Raw genomic sequence first — 22,500 nt, 5'->3', positions numbered from 1 at the left:
CACACACACACACACACACACGCACATGCGCACACACCCACACACACACACCTTTTTAAAAATCTTTTCCATCTTGTATAGGCTTTCCATTCATCTGACTATACCTATTTCCATTCTAATCGGCTCCTTCTTCCGCATTACTATTACTTCCTTATTGGCTGCTCAGTCTACATCACAGTCAATTAGGGATGCAAATGATCGATTAATTCATTAATCATTAGTTGATAGCCTTATCGATCGACTTACGATTAATTGATAAGCGGCGTTTTTCCCCCCAAATCTCAATGTTTCTTGGAAAAAAACTACTAAATCTAAAAAATGTAATTAAAAATTGAGATAAAATACCACATTTAAATGAATTCTATTTCAATTCTTTAATCCAAAGTTGATTTAAATATTCCCACTATTCACAGCCCTATTCACACACACTCTTCATATGCCCATTTCTCCTGGGTCTCTTATCAGTTGAATTGTCGATTAATTGCGATTAATGTTTTTTAATCGATTAATGCATTGATTGATTAAAGTCGATTAATTGATTAATCGTTTGCATCCCTACAGTCAATGCTTTGTTCTCATTGGTTCAATGGCCTCGGAAATTCTGTCTCCTTTTTGCTAATTGTTATCATACATCATGTTTCCTTTCTGCCTGTCTTCTTGACTTGGCTTTGGAGCATTCATCAGTGTGCAGACCTTTATCGTTTCTTTATCTTTTTGGTCCAGTTCCTTCAATAATCATGTGATGTGTGCACAGTCTTGCTTCGATGTTTCTATCTGGCCATGTGGTGTTGATTTGGCCTAGGTGCCATCTCTAATTTGCTCAGTTCTCTCTTTTTATTTCATGGCTGGATTACATTTTGACTTCATTGGTCTTCAAGATTGATAGAGTTGAAACGTAATCGTATGTAATGTAACGTAAAAGCATGAAATAAAAAAAAAACATAAAAAACAATTTTAAGTGGTATTTTCACAATCCTGTGGGATGTGTCCTGGGATGTGCACAATCTTCACCTTCAACTCAGTGTATTTCTTACCAGTGGCTAAAGCAGGCAATACGTGAGATGGAATTTCATTTTCATGTGCACCATGTCTATGGAGCTTGATTAAGCGTGAGACCAGGTTCACACTCTGAATAAGACACTAAGGTCAAGCACAAGGATTTTTTTTCTTAGAGCTGAGTAGAGCAGACGTTTCAGGTTCTGCCATCATCAGTGTTCTCTCTCCTTATGCTTGACCTTAGTGTCTTATTCAGTGTGTGAACCTGCTCACACCCTGAACTGTTCTGTTTGGGTCCACGCAGCAGCTTATGTCTCTAAATAGAGTGCAACAATATCTTCGCTACTGATTAAAAAGGGATTTTATCAAGAGGTGTCCAGCGGAAGGCTGTCTTCAATAGCTTTGGTTCAGAACATGCTCTCTCTCTCGAGTGATGTGTCATGCCACTCTGTTGTTGATTGCCATTAGCATTGGACACTTGCAGTATCACACACTGTTATTAACAACGTCATTGTTTGTCTTGTCTAGCCTTCAGCATAAAGTCGTCTTAAAAGTTAAAGGCACAACACATGTCTTCTGTTCTGCATACTGTGATGTAAATATTTCCCTGTTTTGCTAATAGCACACTGTGTTGCACAGTATATCCCTTTTTATATCTGCACTGAAGTGAGTGCTTTCAATCTCATTGTGAATGTGCAAAAGTGTAAATTCTATATTACATTTACATTACATTACATCACACTTAGCTGACGCTTTTTGTCCAAAGTGACTTACAGTTATTTACAGGGTATTGGTTACAGTCCCTGGAGCAATGTGGGGTTAGGTACCTTGCTCAAGGGTAGTGAAGAAAAAATGCACACCGATGAGCTCCCATTTAAGCCATTTTATTGCATATTAGATTGTCGTGAGACAGGTTAGTTTTACCCTACTGATGATGTGTTGTTGCAATGGTAATCCTGCTCAGTACAAGAGGAACCGCAGGTTCAGACATTTAGTTCGTGCGCTTGGCTGAGGAGCCACTGGTGCGAAGCTACCATCTGCGGGATTATGACTGAACGCCTCCAAGTCAGAATCCCTCCCAGACGTAGCGATACCCGTGCGCCTAAGCGCTTCGATTGGTCTGGAGTAGCCGGGGCCCTCGGGTCCCGGTGAGCAGAGGCGTTCGTGACCGGGTCAGGGTGCGGCCGGAAAAGTGCCGCACCTCTCCACCACTCTACACCGCATATTCGTGAGGAACCAGGTGCTAAATCACTCGTAGACGACCTGATTTTGCGTATACGCAATATAATGGCTTAAATGGGAGCTCATCGGTGTGTGTTTTTTCTTCACTACCTATGGATTAACTTTCTTTGAACCTGCACCCGAAACCAGTCATTGGATGTGCGTGAGATTCGATTGGGATACCTTGCTCAAGGGTACCTCATCCCTGGAGTGAGGTTGGGAGTGGAAGGGTGGGATTCGAAACTGCAACCCTCCGATTTAAAGTCCAACTCCTTAACTATTAGGTCACAGCTGGCTTCATGCGATTAGTGACAATGAAAGGCATTCTATTCTAAAGTGAAGTGAAAGCCCAACTGGGTAATTCCAACTCCCACTGTCATTGTGACACAGCACTCCACAACACACAGGTGTTCACTGCACACAACGAAATTGCATTTATGCCTCACCCATGCAAGGGAGCCCCAAGGGAGCAGTGCGGCAGGACGGTACCATGCTCAGGGTACCTCAGTCTTGGAGGAGGATGGGGGAGAGCACTGGTTAATTACTCCCCCCACCAACCTGGCGGGTCGGGAGTCGAACCGGCAACCTTTGGGCTATACAAGTCTGACGCCCTAACCGATTACCCATGACTGCCTAGATGGGAATGCCAGCGATAATCCGACTCACATTTTTCTCTGCTCTCTGTTCCACAGGTGATGTCCCAGGCGGAGGAGCAGCATAAGCACCTGGTCCACAACATCGAGTCTCTGCCGAGCCGCGGGCCCATGTCCTCCCTGGACCAGGACTTCCTGCTGCTGAAGGCCACGTCGGCCGCCACCCTCAGCTGCCTGGGGGAGTGCCTCAACATCCTGCAGCACAACGTGTCCCAGGCCGCCCAGCACCTCTCCCCCAGCCACCACACAAACCACAATCACAACCAGAACCAGCACCTCAACCAGAATCAGAACCAGAACCAGGGTCTGCCCACAGGTGAGCAGGGGAGGATGGGGTGTGATGGGATGGGAAAGGATGGGATGGGATGATATAGCCAAGGCCGCACCCTTCTAGTGACGCAAGACATTCAGCGTTGCTTCTTAGTCAGGCCAGGAGCAATACAAATATCGTTTCTGAGCTCAGGAAAAATCAGGAACTCCTCCCACTTTATCAGGATGCAAACAACCAGTAGCAAACCAATGGAGGCGGGTCAACCATGCCGTTTGGGACATGTTAATTGTTATACTCTTGGTCAGACCAAGCCTCGAAGAGATTTGAAAGTTGATGATAATCAGGCTAGGGATGATACGCAACACACAATCAAATTTATTTCAGATCTATTTAATTGAATTAAATTCAGTTTATTTCCTAGTATTTCAATCCCTTAACCCCTTACCGCACAGCCTCTGCCTTTATTGTCTCAATCTCTTAATCTCTTACTTAAGGCTCCTTGCATTGTCATAGCAATGTTGTTATGATGTAGCTGAGTGTTTCCAGACTGAATAGGCCTGTCAACAGGCCCATTTGCTGTAAGAGGCTACAGTACAACATGGCGCCAGTTGCAAATAAGCCTTTGCCAAAATGGCATGTCGTAATATATTGCTAAAAATGTTGTGTATTTTCATAGCAGTGTAGTATAAAATACATCAAAATATATGAACATGTGCATGGTCATACTGTAGGTACAAAAGCTGAATTCATAGACCTTCTATTCCGACATGGGAAAGGAAAGGAAAGGAAAGGAGCGTCTACTTGTATTCCCCTTCAGCACTTACCCTCTCATCGCCAATGTTACCTGAGCTTGATTGCCTTACACACCGCTAGTCACTTTAGATAAAAGCATCTGCTCAATGCAGTGTTCTATAAATGGCATGCAGTAATGTTATTATGCAGCGATTTATCTTGACAAATTGACCTTGAAAAGGGTGTTCGAGGTCAGATATTGTTGTATAATGATAACAAAAAAATACAGTGTTAATTCAACACTGAGAGAGTTAATTTATGAAAGTAACATCTCAAGTGATGGACAGAATGAGTGGAGATGTAGAGGGGAAAAGAAGACAAAGAAAAAGAGTAGAAAAAGAGTACACATACGGTACAGAGACAGACAGTTCAATGTGTTTCTCAAAAATGAGTGAGTGTATCATATCCTATTAGTTTGTAAAAAAAAAAACAGCAGTGTTCTTTCAACACTGAGCGAGTCAATTCAGAATATTCTAAACTGTATTGGGCTCCAGAACAGGGATTCTTAACCATAGGGCCGCGGCCCGCTCACAACCTCCTGGGCCGCAGTCAACTTTCAGTTTCGCACCATTGGGCCGCTTGGGCCGTGGGACCGCTTATCAAATAGACTTTGTGTGCGTCTTTTCCCTCAAACGCAACTCTTTCATAACGCAATGACCACACCCCGCGTTTTTGTTGTTTGGGGAATTTCATTAAGAACAAGACAGTAACACAGCCTGTGGTGGTAAGTAACACCCTTTGCAGTGGGCTTGCCTATTTGAAAAAAGAGAAATGACCAACCCGTTACGGTTCCCAGCTGATTTGGCAACGTCTTCTGTGTCCTACTATCCTCACGTTTTAGTAGTTAGAAAGAGGTGTTCAGCGGTTAGACGGCTACTCAAAATAATTCAAGTTGCTGAATCTTTATCCCTTATACTTGTCCAAGTGTCCCCAACATGACAGTCCTTTCACAAATGTTGTGTTTTGCGTTTTCACAAATGTTGTGTTGTGCGTTTTCCGTCCGGCTCTGGAATTTCTGTTGTTTCCGCGCTGCGTTTCCACTTGTATAAAAAAAGCTTCTTCATTTTATGATCAGCAGATTCATTACAAAGCGCAAGTCAAGAGCTGTCACGCAAACTTTGAGCTGTCAGAGAGGCATTCAAATGTGTGAATGACTCTGAGTTGCTAAACTGTGAGTGAATATGATGAGTGAGATTAAATGACATTAACAATAGCATTAATTAATATAGGGCTATTCCTTGTGGAAAAAAATACTTAAATAATCACCTATTTATTTATAATTTATATCACTATTATAAGCCTATATTATATTATCATAATATGATATAATATAGCCTAATATAATGTAATATAATAATATATACATGGGTAATATGGGCCCCGGAACACTGTGCACTGGAAAAAATGGGCCTCGACGTCAAAAAGATTAAGAATCCCTGCTCCAGAGTACTCTCTACGTGTTGAATTAACACTGCATGTTCTACTGAGTGGTACTGTAAGAACGTTTTCTGTTTCTTCTGCCTGCTAATGGCTCCTGTCAATACTAAAGGGTTTTTGTTACTTTTCTGTATCACTCAGGAAGTAATTTACTATGTTCACTTATTGTAACAGAATATCATCAATACAGTACATTGCAAAAAGTAACTTTCGGATATGATGCTATGCAACACATTCTTCTTATTATTCACACAATACAGATTCTTCTCTGTGATGACTTACCAGCCAAGGCCATGAATAAAAAAAATAATTAAAAACAAGTGAAAATATGACATGATAAGATGTTTTTATAACTCTGGTAATATTCTGACAGCCACAAACAGCATATTGTATCAGAGACCTTCATTAGGATGGCAGGGCTTTTCCTTCAAGTTTGACTGTCTTGGAATACATTAACCCTTAACTGAGAAACAAACACAAACTAGAAGCACTCAGAAAGCACAGACCTCCGCCAAGGAAGCTGCTTGATAGAACATTTGACTATGTTACACCTGTCTTTCTGCCTTCTTTTTGTGGAGTCCCCGCAATTCAAATTTTGGTCACTAGGGGCGTCTAGATATATAGGCCAGCAATGGTGAAGAATCTTTTAAAAGGTCCTGGTTCCGGTTCGTGATCCGGATCACCACCAGAATTTAATCACTTGTCCCTTGGGTCATTACGAGCAACTCCACAAAGTTTCGTCCAAATCTGTTGATTAGTTCTTGAGTTATGCTGCTGACAAACAAATAGACAAACAAACAGACAAACCAACGAGACCGAAAACATTACCTCCTTGGCAGAGGTAACGACCGAAAACATTACCTCCTTGGCGGACGTAAAAATGAAAATATTAAATGAACTCAGTTCAAAAGGTAATTGTTGCGTAAGATGTATAATAATGAGTGACCAAAAGTATGGAGACAGTGCCTGAGATTCTGCTGTTGATACCGTTAACATCAGTGAGTAGAAATCAGAGAGCGGATAGAGTATTTTATAACAGCCAGACGGCCAGTATCTGACATTGCATGCCTGTGTCATCATCTGTATTCAGGATATTGCGTGGCTGCTTGTGTCTGCGAGTGTGTGTGTGTTTCTGTGAGTGTTTGTGCTGTGTGTGTGTGTGTGTGTGTGTGTGTGTGTGTGTGTGTGTGTGTGTGTGTGTGTGTGTGTGTGTGTGTGTGTGTGTGTGTGTGTGTGCTCTGTGTGTGTGTGTGTGTGTTTGTGTGTGTGTGTGTGTGTGTGTGTGTGTGTGTGTGTGTGTGTGTGTGGTCATGTTTTTTGCCCCTGAATGCCAGTGCGTGTATGGATGCATTCCTGTATGTGTGTGCGTGCATGCATGCGTGCGTGTGTGTGTGTGTGTGTGTGTGTGTGTGTGTGTGTGTGTGTGTGTGTGTGTGTGTGTGTGTGTGTGTGTGTGTGTGTGTGAAGGCAGACCCTTTATTATGTAACTTCTTCCTGCAGATGGTGTGTCGGGGCCTACGAAGGCCAAGCCCGCCCCTACCCCCATCACCGCCCCCACCCCCATCACCACCCCCACCCACATGAGAAGAGGAAGCAGCAACACGGGCCTCTCGTCCCCTGGCAGGACGCGTCTCCACTCCCCATCCCTCAAGAACAAGGAGCACCTGCTGAACACAGAGGTAAATTGGAGCGCTGCCCTGTAAAATATGATATCAGTGATAAGTCAAGATAATTTATATAGTTAATTAATTCTTCTCTATACACTGTAAATCAGCATGGTTTAACTTGAAATCGCAAGTTTACCACCTGCATCAGAATTCCAAGTTAAGTTCCAAGTTGTGTGTGCGTGTGTGCATGTGTCTGTGTGTGTGTGTGTGTGTGTGTGTGTGTGTGTGTGTGTGTGTGTGTGTGTGTGTGTGTGTGTGTGTGTGTGTGTGTGTGTGTGTGTGTGTGTGTGTGTGTGTGTGTGTGTGAACGTGTGTGCGTGCGTGCGTGCGTGTGTGTGTGTGTGTGTGTGATGGAGTTGTAGTCGCTTTTGTGGTGTCTCCTATTTAATGTCACTTTACTGTGCCTATGGCATTCACTGACATATTTTGCAGCAAGAGTTGCTGTGTGCCCTTATTGCCCCAGCAAGACGGATAGCAATCTGTCTGTGTCCAGGTCCAGGAATCCTGGGATTACTTATGCAAATGTATTGAAGTGTGTCTCTGTCATTTTTGAATATTTGTCACATTGAAGAAGAAAATGCACCTCTGTCTCGACCTCATCTGTGGTGCAGTGAACACCTTGCCTTCGTCTGTCTTTCTCTCTCTCTCTCTCTCTCTCTCTCTCTCTCTCTCTCTCTCTCTCTCTCTCTCTCTCTCTCTCTCTCTCTCTCTCTCTCTCTCTCTCTCTACTCTTCTCTTCTCTGCTCTTCCTCTCTCTCTCTCTCTCTCTCTCTCTCTCTCTCTCTCTCTCTCTCTCTCTCTCTCTCTCTCTCTCTCTCTCTCTCTCTCTCTCTCTCTTTCTCTCTCTCTCTGTGCGGCACGTGCGTGAGTAGCAGTCCTTTATTAAAACCACAATTACCAGCCAGTGACACACTGCTGAGGAACCCAATTTAGTTCCCAGGCTTAGAGTAGCAGTTAAAGCAAAGTCAACCGTTCGCATCAATGGACGCCGTTCCCATTTCCCCCACACACTACTTCTGCATAAATTGGGAGGGGGGGAGGGAGGGAGGGAGGGAGAGAGGGGAGGGGGGGAGAGAGAGAGAGCGTGAGAGAGCGTCCTCTTCATATCCACCTCTATAAATCTCTTCCTGGCTTTTGCATTATTAACTATGTCACTCGTCCTATTTGTTTTTTCATCTGCTGTTTTGGCTGTGAGAAACCAGTCCCTGTTGAACTAGTGTAAAATTGTCCCCATAGTCATAGTCTGGACACACTTACTATTCTGTAACAGGACCCCAGTATGTAGCCTTATTGTGGGTAAAATTGATTTTTGGGCGGAAAATAATAGGCTAAACACGTTAAGACACAGCGCTATAAATTTGTTGTTACCAGAATGGCAATGACCAAGTCATAGTGCATTACTAAAGGCCCTGTGTAATGTCATAGTATTGTAGCATTATGGTAGTGAACGTTTCAATGACTATTACAGCGTGCCACTGGAGCTGCGGCGTGCATTAAGGGGCTACTTGAAGAACACCCACAATAGCTGGCAGGTGATCGAAGACTATGTACTCTCGAGTTTCCTTTTTTCTTTGTTCCTCATTTATTACTTATTTTTCTTCTATTGTGTCTTTTTCTGGCAAACTTTCTATTTCATTGTTCTGCAGAATGTTTTGTCTCTGTCTGTCTGTCTGTCTGTCTGTCTCTCTCTCTCTCTCTCTCTCTCTCTCTCTCTCTCTCTCTCTCTCTCTTGCTCTCTCTCTTTCTCATTCCACTGTCGGGGAGTCATCGCTCTCCCTCACTCAGAAGCGTTCAGTTCCAGACTCTGTTTCATCACTTCATTTTTCTTCCATTTTCCTCCTCCAGCTTCTTCTCCTCTTTTTGGTTAATCTCGGCCTAAACTTTGGCAGTGTGAGCTCGATATCGATAGCGTGTCATCATTTTCACATTGCCAGTAAACAACAGTACAGTGCAAGGGATTGCCAGATCAGAGTCTTAACGATGTGTGCAGTTTAGTGTCAACTTGAATGTGTCATTTTCACATTGCCCGTAAACAACCATATGTACAGTGCAATGATTGCCAGAGCAGAGTCATAAAGGTGCATTGTGTAGGACGTGGCCAGAGTAGGTATTGTAACTACCCTGCTCATTGAAATTGTGGTGCTTATTGCCAAATATGGTATTTTCATGAATATTTACTGAGTAATAAACCAATATTTACTAGTATTACCAAGGTACACCAATTTTCACAGCTATAAATGGCTATTTCTTGACATTCAAAGTGGCGGACCATGGAGAAGATCCTCCTTTTCATGTATGTAAACAGCAATTTTCCCAGTCGTAATGAATACTTACAATTTGATGGTGGTGATAAGTATTTGTTAAAAAGGTAACACGTGTGAATAGGCTGCATGAATTCTGGAAATGAACCACCAAAAATATTACAAACCCCAACTCCGATGAAGTTGGGACGTTTGGTAAACAGTGAATAAAATTAAAATGCTATCATTTTCAAAACATTCAATCTATTCATTAGATGGAGAATAGTGAAAAGACAACATATTAAGTGTTAAAACCGAGAAAAAAGATTGTTTTGGGGGACATATGTACTCATTTCTATTTTGATAAATCCAACACGTCTCAAAAGAGTTGGGACGGGGACAATAAATGGCAGCAAATGTCGAGGAAGACTAAAAACAAAACAAAAGACAACACTTAACAGTTAAATACATTAACAGATGAGATGATTTTATATAAAAAACAGTGTTAATTCCTATCTTGGACATGATTTCACCAGCTGAAATGGTGGGTGTATTCCTTGTCATGTTTTGCAATGTTTTCCTTTCTGTAGTGCTTATAGTGTGACAGGTCTTGACCAAAAACCCACCATTTTATCACCTGCTGGTCCTTATGATGGAGCCAAACTGTTAAAACATAGTAGAGAATGCAATTTGACCTTACTATGTGGCAGTAATCGAAGATCTCCCTTCAAAATATAATGCATGAGTGGCTTTTCATGCTGTTTAAAACCCATTAATACCATTCAGCACTGTATTTAACTCTACAGATGAGTGAGAACATCTTAACCAATGCACTACTGCACCCGCATGCCATCATGGAGGCTGACTTTTGAAGCTAGCACTAACACAAGTTGGATGGTCCATTTTCACTGTAGCACAGGATGTGCAATGCTCTATTATTGTCAAAAAGAATGGACTTCTACAACTTCTGCTGACTTCTGTAAGCAAAGGACAGTTTCCCATGTCTTCTGGGTCTATTTCAAGTGTGCTCAGGTGCATAGGAGAATGTTACACCCCTGTATCATTTTCATGCATTAAGCATTCTTAATATGGTCAATTTTCAATAGCTCTAATTCCTGGAGTGCTAGAGTGAGACTACAGCCAATATATATTTCATGATGTCATGAACCTATACAATGATTTTATTAACAAAAATATGTCTTATATACACTCAATCGTGCTAAATCAAATGGAATTCAAAAATGTATGTAATAACTATGGTAATTATTCCCTTTGCATCTTTAATTCTGAGTGACTCAGCCTCTCTGTGATGATCTTATACATGGACACCTGTATTGTCAGTCAGTACAATTCATTTTGAAATGTTCTTCTTTGTTGTTTTATCTTATTTGGATGTTTACTAAATTTCACTAATCCCCGTCCCAACTCTTTTGAGACGTGTTGGATTTATCAAATTAGAAATGAGTACATATGTCCCCCAAAACAATATTTTTTCTCGGTTTTAACACTTAATATGTTGTCTTATCACTATTCTCCATCTAATGAATAGATTGAATGTTTTGAAAATGATAGCATTTTGATTTTATTCACTGTTTACCAAACGTCCCAACTTCATCGGAGTTGGGGTTTGTACACAGTGCACCTTTCACAATGTGGTCAGTTTAGTGCCAACCTGAATGCAGCAGATGAATTGAGTTCCACGTTGTTCCATGCACCGTTGGCACGACACCATCTATAATTTATCCATTTATATTATAATTAGCTCTATTATTTGTCAATTTAGGACAACGAGAAACTCATTGACTTGTTAGTGATCACCCTTATTTACATTTTTTTATCTATTTTTATTTTTATGTATCACAAATTCGCTATCCGAAGGCGCAGCTTTATCAAAAATTCTTGCAAGTTATTGGACAAGTGGAGAATTGTCTGACATGTTCAATGTCTACTCACAGATTTTACAATACAGTTGAAATTGCAGAATCGATACATGACTCCTCCATGCGAGCCGCCATTGTTGTCTGAAACAACTGCAACTTTCCACTATATTTATTTTTAGCCTGACTAAAACATGAAAAGTTTGGTCTGGAAGCACACGGTTCAGATACAACCGGAATCCAAACAAGTTGCTATGCCTGGTATTTTGTGAATAAAGCATGTCAGTAATAAAACATGGCAAGTAAAATTGTCGTTTTGAGGAAAATGTGCTCTTTTAAAAGTTCACAGAGAGAGAGAGTGTCCCACCTTTTTTGGTTGTAGCTGAGGGCGGTGGGTGGGATCAAACAATTATGCTCATTCATAACCAGGTATTTTGATAAGCGAAGACCCTTCCCTTTGTTTGTGCCTTTCGTTTACACAGACACTGAGGTTTTTCCTCTGAAAACGAATCTTTATGAAAACTCCTGTTAGCGTTACTATGTAAACAGAGAAAAAACAGAGACTTGGATGGCATTTTCCTTACCACGCACATATTTATGACAGCTCTCGGCAGCATATTTATGTGGAATTGCGGTGGAGTGGAGAAGTGTAGTGGGGCGGAGTGAAGTGTAGTGGGATGGGGTGCAGTGTAGTGGGATGGGGTGCAGTGTGTGGTGGGGTGGAATAGAGACACGTTGTGAGGTGGAGCAGACGAGTGTTATGGGGTGGGATGGGAGGAGTGGGGTGGAGCAGAGTGGAGTAGAGAGAAGTGACGTGGGATGGAGAAGTGGCTGTGGGGTGGGGTGGAGAAGAGTGTAGTGCGGTGGGGTGCAGTCAGGTGGGGTGGGGTGGAGTAGAGAGTAGTGAGGTGGGGTGGGGTCTCGGTTGGACGGAGAAATATGCTGATGTGCCTGAGCACTCTTCCTCACACTGCCTCACTGAAATGAGCCCCATCAATCTGAGCCCTGGAACATGAGAGAGAGAGAGAGAGAGAGAGAGAGAGAGAGAGAGAGAGAGAGAGAGAGAGAGAGAGAGAGAGAGAGAGAGAGGGGGGAACAAAGAGAGAGAGGGGGGAAACCAAGAGAGGTGGGGCGGGGGGCAGAGACAGATAGTGAATGATGGAAATAGGGAAGGCATAATGAGTGGAGTGGAATGGAATGGAGAGTGATAGAGAGAAGTCACATGTATTGCATTTAAGGAGAGAGGGAAAGAGAAACAGAGAGAGAAAGAGTGCAAACGAGAGAGCTGATTAGAACTAGAATGAGGGAAAGAATAGGAGAGGTAGATGAATGAAGATGGAAGGGGAAAGGAGAGGAGAAGAGAGGAGCAGGGGAGGAGAGGGAGAAGAAAGGAGTGGAGTGAAGAGGGTAAGGAGAGGAGAGGAGAGAGAAAGGAGGGGAGAGGAGATGAGAGAGAGGGATAGGAGAGGAGAGAGAGAGAGGAGAGGAGAGGAGAATACAGAGAGGAGAGGAGTCAAGAGGGAGAAGAGAGAGGAGAGGAAGAAGAGAGAGGAGAGGAGAAGAGATGGAGAGAGAGAGAGGGAAAGGGAGTGAAGAGGGAGAGGGAGAAGAGAGAGGGTGAAGGAGAGAGGCTGTCCATGGTGGAGAGACTGAGGAGGGGTCTCATCTGTTATCCTTCAGGCGTCTAGTGCTCTCAAGGCAGCTAAACAGCTCCCTCATGCCAGGCAGGAGTGCCGATGAGGCCAGATGGTCGCACGCCTGAAATCTGTCAGGTTGTCTGTTTGATTGTCAATGGAGACACCATGACATATAGAAATATAGATGATCGCATGTCTGAAATTTGTCAGGTTGTCTGTTTGATTGTCAATGGAGACGCCATGACATATAGAAATATAGATGGTTGCACGCCTGAAATCTGTCAGGTTGTCTGTTTGATTGTCAATGTAGACGCCATGACATATAGAAATATAGATGGTTGCACGCCTGAAATCTGTCAGGTTGTCTGTTTGATTGTCAATGTAGACGCCATGACATATAGAAATATAGATGGTCGCATAGCTGAAATTTGTCAGGTTGTCTGTTTGATTGTCAATGGAGACGGCATGACATATAGAAATATAGATGATCGCATGTCTGAAATTTGTCAGTTTGTCTGTTTGATTGTCAATGGAGACACCATGACATATAGAAATATAGATGATCGCATGTCTGAAATTTGTCAGGGTAGCTATTTGAGATGCGCAGGGTATTTTTTAAAAATCTATTACGATCTGTACATTTGTAGGAAATGGAATCATCATAGGGCCTACCAGCAGCATAATCTAGTGGGCAAGGACGGGTAGAACATTGGGGCGACAGACTTGACAACCAAATGCGATAGAATTAACGACTGACTCTTGACTTGACAACGGAATGCGATAGAATTAACGACAGTGTCTTGGCCATAGCAACCTCCAATTTAGAACTAGTAACGGCAGTTCGCCAGAAAGTTATGAAAAGAAGCTTCTTGTGGCGGAAGGAAGTAGTTCTACAGAAACATTTGTTTTAGCCATTAAACCATCGAAATGATTCCTCAAATAAATTTTAGACAGCGTGGCAACCGTGGTATAAGCGGGATAATTCACCTTTGGCCAAGGTGCGCCCTAAAGTGCTTTTTGACCAATCACAGCGCAGCAAAAGGACGACCTCGGACAAACCTCGGACAATTTTGACAGCGCTCCATTGAACTCAATGCTGAAATCGCATGTTTTCAAGTTGCGAGATACGGTCGTATTATTAAAATATGATTGGAAATTGTGCCTGGGGTATTTGTGACAAAGGTGCAAGTTTCCCCGCGGTGTAAATAATGTGGTAATCGCTTTCCTCTTTACCTAAAACCGGACTAATATAGCAGCTGGATAGTCTGCCTTGAAGGGTCTCGGCAGCCTCACACTCGACACACGGATCAAAAACATACTTTGTGTGCTCCGATCATGCCACCATCTCATTCGTGTCACTTTTCAGTAAGGTTTTAAGCAAACCACGAACCTGTTTCAGAGTAGGATTTTGGATTTCTGACCTAATTAATGAAGAAACACCGCTAGCAAAGTTAACTATCGGTCACGGCAGGAGTGTTTTGACTAGCAGCTGATGGATGTGATTTTGTTAAGCTACTGAAGATATAAACGCCAAACGTTAATGTTACACATTGCTGTGGTAGCTTTGAAGATGACTACAGCCATCACCGTTGTGTGATTTCGTTTTCGTCTAGCAAGTTTGAGTCAGGGCTCAAAAGATATGAGAGCTCGGCTTACCATGGTGCTGGTTACAATGCCTATCGATACCCATTATTAGAAGAGCCCATAACAGCTGTGATGCATCGCATGACCGTTCAGAAAATAAATACTTAGATTCACAATACTATGAATGCGTTTTTTATTTATTAGGAGTGAATAACTGCTGCGATTTGCAGTCACTGCATAAATCACGTTGATATCTCAGCATTGAAAGTTTATCTGTCCGACCTAGCAACTGTAACTAAAGAGGGCGGGGCTTAGCCAAAGGCGAATTGACTTCACGGTGTGCGTATAACAGGAAAAATAATGCGCACTGAGGTGTAACCACCTAGGTGTGCATTATTTTTCCTGTTATAAGCACACCGTGTCGTCAATTATCCCTTACATAGATGATCGCATGTCTGAAATTTGTCAGTTTGTCTGTTTGATTGTCAATGGAGACACCATAACATATAGAAACAGTGTTTGGTTGTTTGTCTTGTCTTTTTTTGAGTGGTTGTCACTCAATGTACTACATTTAGATTGTAGTAGTTTGCGTTGTTTGTGCCTTTTGTCCCGGCTTGTTGATGACTTGATTGGCAGAGCTTCCCATCCATCATCGACATAATCATGATAATGAAGCGCCATAACACGCTGCATGATGAGCCTAGCTCAGTGGTTTTCAAAGTGGGGGCCGGGGACCCCTGGGGGGCCGCAATATGTTGCTAGGGGGGCCGCAGGAGGTGGGCAGGAAAAGTATAGCGAAACAACTAATGACTGAAGTACTCTGAAAAGCTGCACCTGCTGAAAAATAAACTTTCAAGGTGTGTGGCATGAATCATGTAAGGGGGGCCTTGGCGGGAATCTATCGATGTATAAGGGGCCTCGACATGGTAAAGTTTGGGAACCCTGCCTTAGCTAGCCATAACACGCTGCATGATGAGCCCATACAGCTGTTGATTTGTAGCGAAGCATTTGCATATCTATGACGTGCATGCACATTGCACATAGTTCATACTTAAGAGACACAGCCTCCTTAAAAAGTTAAATTGCCACAAACCACAAAACCATAACCCTAAGCTCATGGTGCAGTCACAGTTACTTAATACTGTCCAACAGTGGTCTCCAAACAACGGCCCGTGGGTTGGTGACAAACATTTGGCACACCATGAGGTCCTTACAAATGAAACCATAAATGCGCCTATTTGTGGCCATGCGTGATTTGCAATCACGGAAACGTCAATAGGTCATATACTGTATCTCCAAATCATTCACTGATAGTCAAATCTTATGCTAACAGCCTCATAACATACCTTGACAAGAAGGGAAAACGGAGAGACACAAATCTGTTGTCTGCTAGACATCTACCTGTACCTAATACCTAATAAATGGCAGTCGTGGGTAAGTGGTTAGGGTGTCAGACTTGTTGCCCAAAGGTTGCCAGTTCGACTCCCGACCTGCCAGGTTAGTGGGGTGAGTAATTAACCAGTGCTCTCCCCTATCCTCCTCCTCCTCCTCCTCCTCAGCATGGTACCGTCCCGCCACAGTTGGAGTTTCCCAGTTGGGCTTTCACTTTGACTTCACTAAAGGGCCGTACACACACGTCGCTGCTAGTTACTCGCTCAGCGGATGAAGTCAATAGAATGTCTACGTGTTCCAGCGAGTCTCGCTGGCGAGTAGGCGAGGAGAGTACAAGCGATGCGATGTGGGCGGGTTCCGAGATAAACTTATTTTATCTTCGAGCGACGCGAGTTAAGCGAGTAACCAATTGGAATGCAGGATACAGATTATTGACAGGTGACGTTGCCCCTGTGGTGTTCTGACCACCCAACTTCTGCACGCCATCACACTTTGAAGTGTTGAGGAAAATACATACAATACAGTGTACACCATCAAAGGCTCATATGCATGGTTGTGCACAGCACACGATCAACGTTAAACAGCGTATGCCTACATTTAGTTTCGTACGGACGTTATTGGCGCGGACAGCGGGAACCATGACAACCAGTAAACAAAATCACCCAGAGCGAGTGGCAAGTAGGCGAGTGAGCAAGTAGCGAGTAAATAGCAGCGACGTGTGTGTACGGCCCTTAATTGATGAACAATAGGCAGCAGTAACATAACATGTAACCCACAAAAAATAGTGTAAGAGGATTTTGTTGTTCTGGTGTAGTGGCCTTTTTTTTTTTTTTTTTTTTACAAATAAATGCGCTACATTTTCCCTAGCAGAGACAAGCCCGTAAAAGCTTATTCTTAATCTGCGAAGACCCCCTTTGCCCATGTTTAGGGCTGGACTGGGAGAGAAATAGGGCCCAGGCACTTTTGGCTTGAAGGGGCCCCTCATAATTAGCGGCGCAGAACTGACTCACAGGTGGGCCCCGCACCCTCGTGAGCCCTTATTTTCAAAAATGTAAAAATAATAACATTAAAAATTAACATCTTTGAAAATAGGGGCCCACCGGGAAATGCCTGCTATGCCAGATGGCCAGTCCAGCCCTGCCCGTGTTTAGATAAGATACATGGCGCTGGGTGCTATACATGAGGCATGAGGAGTACTTGCTCATTATTCGGGGTGCGTAGGCCAATAAAAAGGGGTGTAAACAAGCGATGCGGCGCCGGCGTGCAAGACAAGTGGAGGCGAGAGGAGGAAGCCGACATGGGAGGACGAAGAGGTCAGTTGTCCCGGGCCCAGGGAGAGAGGGAGAGAGGGGCCCAGAATTGGATTCTCATTACATTGCATGTATAAGATGGGGGGGTCCATTCATATGGCTTTGTCCTGGGCCTAGCCAAAAAGCTGTCAGCGGCCGTGGAGGCGTGCAAGACAAGTGGAGGCGAGCAGGGAAGCCGACATGGGGGGCGGGGGGGACGAAAAGGTCAGTTGCCCCGGGCCCAGGGAGAGAGGGAGAGAGGGGCCCAGAATTGGGTTCTCATTACATTGCATGTTTTGGATGGGGGGGTCCATTCATATGACTTTGTCCTGGGCCCGGCCAAAGTTGTCAGCGGCCCCTGGAGGCGAGGCGAGGGGGGAGGCATCCATCTGCTGGGCTGAGTGTGATGTGTGGCCGTGGGTTAGGAAGCCATAAAAGCAGCTATAAACAAGACTGCACGGGGCTCCACAAATCTTTGCTAACACATCATGCTTTATCATTTCAAGCCAGCCGAGACGAGAGCGGAGCCACAACAATAATATGCATGCCTTTTTTCCATTTTTTTTTCTTCATTTCATTAATCTCACTTTCCTTCCTCTTCCTTGTCGTCCTCTCTCTCTCTCTCTCTCTCTCTCTCTCTCTCTCTCTCTCTCTCTCTCTCTCTTGCTCTCCCTCTCTCGCTCCCTCCCTCTCTTTCTCTTTGCTTGTGTGTGTGTGGGTGTGTGTGTGTGTATGTGTATGTGTGTGTGTGTGAGAGAGAGAGAGAGAGAGAGAGAGAGAGAGAGAGAGAGAGAGAGAGAGAGAGAGAGAGAGAGAGAGAGAGAGAGAGAGAATGAAAGACATCGAAAGTCTCTTTTTTGTGCGTGTGTGTGTGTAAGTGTTTAGAGAGGCCATATATAATTTATTTATGCCTTTGCTAATGTTCCGATTGGTTCAGCTACATACTGTCAGGGTTCCCACACGACCTGGAAAACCTGGAAATTTAGAGATATGTTTTCAAGTCCTTGAATGTCCTGGAAATTCACCAAATGTCCTGGGAAAAAATATTTTGTCCTGGATTTTTTTTCCTTCAACATTTTCCCGCTACAAGTCGCTAGTTGGCTTGCTGAAAAGTCGCTAGATGATATGATGGCGCTATATATCTCTCGAAAACATGCCTAGGGTCATAATAGGCCTACAAATAGGCAGTGCTAGCACTTACTTACAAAAAATTGAAGTGCTATCTTTTTTTGGAGATCAGAGCACATCTGCAGCCCTGCTTAATCGTAGGAAATGCTTCTGACAGCAGCTCAGCGTCACTGAGGTGCTGTTTACACGTAGCTGGATATTTTTTTATGTGGATATTTGTTTCTCCTGCTTGTATTGGTTTTGGCCTTCCGTTTCCACGTAGCAGATATTTAAAATCCAGGTATAAAAAGCAGGAGAAAAAAATATCCTGTTTAGGGGGCTGAAACGCATTTGTTACAATGGAGGATTTCTTTTTATCCACATGTTGCATTTACACCTAACAGGAGAAAAAAAATCCCCTGCTAAAAAAATATCCTGCTACGTGGAAGCAGCACCAGAAAAGACATGTTTTACCAAAAAGTTGCTAAATGTGGATTTTAGTCGCCTAAAGGTTAAAAGGTTAAAATGAACCATTCCATCTGTTGTTTAATTTATTACTTGTCCCCTGTCGGTGTGTCGCTGTGTATGCCCAAATTGTGGGTTCGACGGAGAAAACATCCGTCCTGAATTACCAAAAAATGGTCCTGGAAATGTCCTGGAAATGTCCTGGAAAATGATTTTTAAATAAGTGTGGGAACCCTGTACTGTGTCACCCCACAGACTTCTTGGGATCAAACGACTTTTTAGATGTATTACCATTGCTGTCCTTGCCTATGAAAAAGATTGCCATTGATTCAGGTCATACCAGTCCAAGGCACAAAACTGAAAGCATCAGTAGGCCTACTTCTTTTTGGAGCCTAACATTACTCATTCCTTTGTACTGTCCAAGTACTGTCCAATTTTTTCCTTTTTTATTTCTATTTATTTTATTTCTATTTGCAATCAAACACTCGTCTCACCATGATGCACATGGATGGAAATGCTTTTTACGCCATGTTGCACTGTCCCATTTGAACAGTAGAGGGGGCTAGAGGACTCTAGTAAGTGTAGATGAGGAAGTGGCAGTTGCTGTGAGTGAGTGAGTGAGTGAGTGAGTGAGTGAGTGAGTGAGTGAGTGAGTGAGTGAGTGAGTGAGTGAGTGGATTCTAAAATGCAGACTCCCGTCCCCACCTTGTGGCCTTGTGGTGACATCACATCATTGTATTTCAATATCGTGTAAAAGCTCAATTCTAATGTCATTTTCTCACTTGCAAACGGGACACGGGAAACTTCATTGTTTTCTCCACGGAGGCGGGACGTCAGCAAAATGTGAGGCCACAAGCACAGGCCGAGGATGGAGTCCACATATTGGAATGCACCCAGTGAGTGAGTGAGAGAGTGTGAGTGAGTGAGTGAGAGAGAGAGAGAGAGAGTGAGTGAGAGTGTGAGTGAGAGAGAGAGAGTGTGAGTGAGTGAGTGAGTGAGTGAGAGAGTGTGAGTGAGTGAGTGAGTGAGTGAGTGAGTGTAAGTGAGTGAATGAGTGACTGAGTGAGTGAGTGAGTGAGTGAGTGAGTGAGTGAGTGAGTGAGTGAGTGAGTGAGTGAGTGAGTGGAGGACTCTCTCGATGACATCACATGACTCCTAATTGCAAAAGCTGCCCCTGGCCAGTTGAGCTGTGGCGGAGATGCCGAGATGAATGGTTAATGGCAGTGTTTATTTTCATGGTTGAGTGACTTGTAGCGCTGGCTTTTGGGAAAGTAATGGAGATAAAAAAAACATGGATGCTTGTGCTGGAGTTTATTTTAAACCCTATTTCATGGAAGTTAATTACTTTTTTAAGCACGGATCACTGGCTTGAAACAAAGTTTGACTTGTTTGGGCTACGCTCTCCATTTATATTTGACTTACTTCGTAATTTCCCCTCCAGGAGTGAATAGGATTTAGATGTTATTATGTACATGTATATATTGCACAATCTACGCACATACACACATAACAAATGTCATTATAATTTGTTATGATTTTGTTTATAACCTGTTGGCTGCGACTATTCCCACATAGACTGATTATCATGACTTTCAAATCTCTTTGAGACTTGGTCTGACCAAGAGCACAACAACTAACGTTCTTAAGCGACATGGTTGACCCGCCTCCCTTGGTTTTCTACTGGTCCAGGGCAGAAAAGGCTGAGCCAAAGTTTAAACCAAGCATTTTCTTAGTCCCAATAGAACGTCTCTGCTTAAACCACGTCACTTCCTTGAACACGCCTCTACCCAGGAACGTTCGAGATACTCAAAGTTGATTGCTTCCAGACAAAGTGATTGCTTTCGATCACAGTGAAATACTTAAACCAGTGTCTAGATAGTCCAATTTTGTTTTTAATCCTATTTGAATAGAGAGTGTGTGAGGAGGATTGTGAATGAGAGAATGTAAGGATGACAATAAATACAATTTTTGTTGCTGTATTTCTTCTAATCTTTTTCTGTAAGTGTAGAATGAACGTCAACAAATGTACTGTGTGCGCGCGCGTGTGTGTGCATGCTTGCGTGCGTGTGTGTGTGTTTGCGACATAACATAGCACATCCATCCTATTTGATGTGGAACATTTTGACAGATTGGCTAAGCATTGTGGACAGGAAGTGATAACATGCACAGAGAGAGAGAGAGAGAGAGAGAGACAGAGATAGAGACAGAGAGAGAGAGAGAGAGAGAGACAGAGAGAGACAGAGATAGATATAGAGATAGAGAAACAGTGACTGAGACAGAAACAGAGACAGAGACAGAGAACAAGAAGATAGGGTTTGAAGGGTTGGTTGGTTGGTTGTGTATGTGTGTGCATGTGCATGTGTGTGCGTGTGTGTGTGTGTGTGTGTGTGTGTGTGTGTGTGTGTGTGTGTGTGTGTGTGTGTGTGTGTGTGTGTGTGTGTGTGTGTGTGTGTGTCTGTGTGTGTGTGTGTGTGTGTGTGTGCGTGCGTGCATCGGTGTGTGTGTGTGTGTGTGTGTGTGTGTGTGTGTTATTTGCGAGTTTGTGTTTGCTGTGCAAGAGTGCAAAGTCAGCCGTTCAGTCTCACACGTCAAGAGAGTCGCTGTAGTGTGACAGACAGCAGTCAAGAGTCCAACCCTCCCTGCCTGTCTGTCTCCTGGGCACTGTGTGTGTGTGTGTGTGTGTGTGTGTGTGTGTGTGTGTGTGTGTGTGTGTGTGTGTGTGTGTGTGTGTGTGTGTGTGTGTGTGTGTGTGTGTGTGTGTGTGTGTGTGTGTGTGTGTGTGTGCGCGTGTGTGCGTGTGGAGAAGAAGATGCTGCCGTTTACCAATGAAAAACCTTCCCTGTGGACAATACACTTTGTTTAGTGTGATTTGCTGTTTTCAGTTGTCTTGATATGCTATTTGTGTCTGTAGAAGCCCTATTTTAAATTGTGGGCACAAATAAAGACGTAAAATGGTGTGTGTGTGTGTGTGTGTGTGTGTGTGTGTGTGTGTGTGTGTGTGTGTGTGTGTGTGTGTGTGTGTGTGTGTGTGTGTGTGTGTGTGTGTGTGTGTGTGTGTGTGTGTGTGTGTGTGTGTGTGTGTGTGTGTGTGTGTGTGTGCAACCTTTTATCCATGCATACGTATGGATATTTTTTTATCCACGTGTTCCTTTCTAAAACCTAAAACCGACAATGAAACGGATATAAAAATGTAGATTTTCAAAAACAATAATTTGTTTGTTTGTGTAATAGGTTCCATAGCAGAGTCGTAGTTCCCATGTCTAGTAATTCCATACTCCAGACGGAATTTGTGCTGGTGCAACAAAGAGGTTTTTTATCTGCATGTTATTAAATTAAATTAAATTAAATTAAATTATTAAAGGCTATACAAAATCTGATTATCAAAAATTATCCACAGAAGTTCACACGTGCACATACACACGCATACACAAGCACACGCACACACGTACACACACACACGTACACACACACACACACACACACACACACACACACACACACACACACACACACACACACACACACACACACACACACACACACACACACACACACACACACACACACACACACACACACACACACACACACACTCTCACACACACTCTCACACACACACCCACTACTTTCCCTTGCCCTTACACTTGCCCAGTGTAATTAAGTGCATGTAACAGTGTTTTAGTGTTATGGAGGGTAAAGGTTTAAACTTCAGAGAAAGCATTAGGGATTCAGGCAGTTTTATAGAGTACAGTACAGTCTAGTCGAGATGTAAACCTCTCACGGGTTGTTACACATGTGCCATGAAAGGGCTCGCTGTGCTACTGTAACCTAGGTGTTCCTGTGCAGTCTGCTACTCGGGGTTCGAACCCGCC

The 22,500-nt window shown here is 43.4% G+C and overlaps 1 protein-coding gene across 1 annotated transcript in view; it reads left to right on the top strand.

The window, feature by feature from the left end:
- osbpl10b (oxysterol binding protein-like 10b) overlaps positions 1–22,500 on the top strand; it is a 118,770-nt gene that overhangs the window by 42,890 nt on the left and 53,380 nt on the right. Inside the window, exons 6-7 of the mRNA XM_063198454.1 lie at positions 2,910–3,186; positions 6,871–7,049. Coding sequence (XP_063054524.1) covers positions 2,910–3,186; positions 6,871–7,049 — 456 coding nt within the window. The remainder of the gene's footprint in view (positions 1–2,909; positions 3,187–6,870; positions 7,050–22,500) is intronic.

Source organism: Engraulis encrasicolus, chromosome 5 (genome assembly GCF_034702125.1).
Source record: "Engraulis encrasicolus isolate BLACKSEA-1 chromosome 5, IST_EnEncr_1.0, whole genome shotgun sequence".
In the NCBI taxonomy this organism is placed as follows: domain Eukaryota; kingdom Metazoa; phylum Chordata; class Actinopteri; order Clupeiformes; family Engraulidae; genus Engraulis; species Engraulis encrasicolus.
Note: the sequence above shows the minus strand (reverse complement) of the source record. Positions and strands in the feature narration are given on the sequence as shown.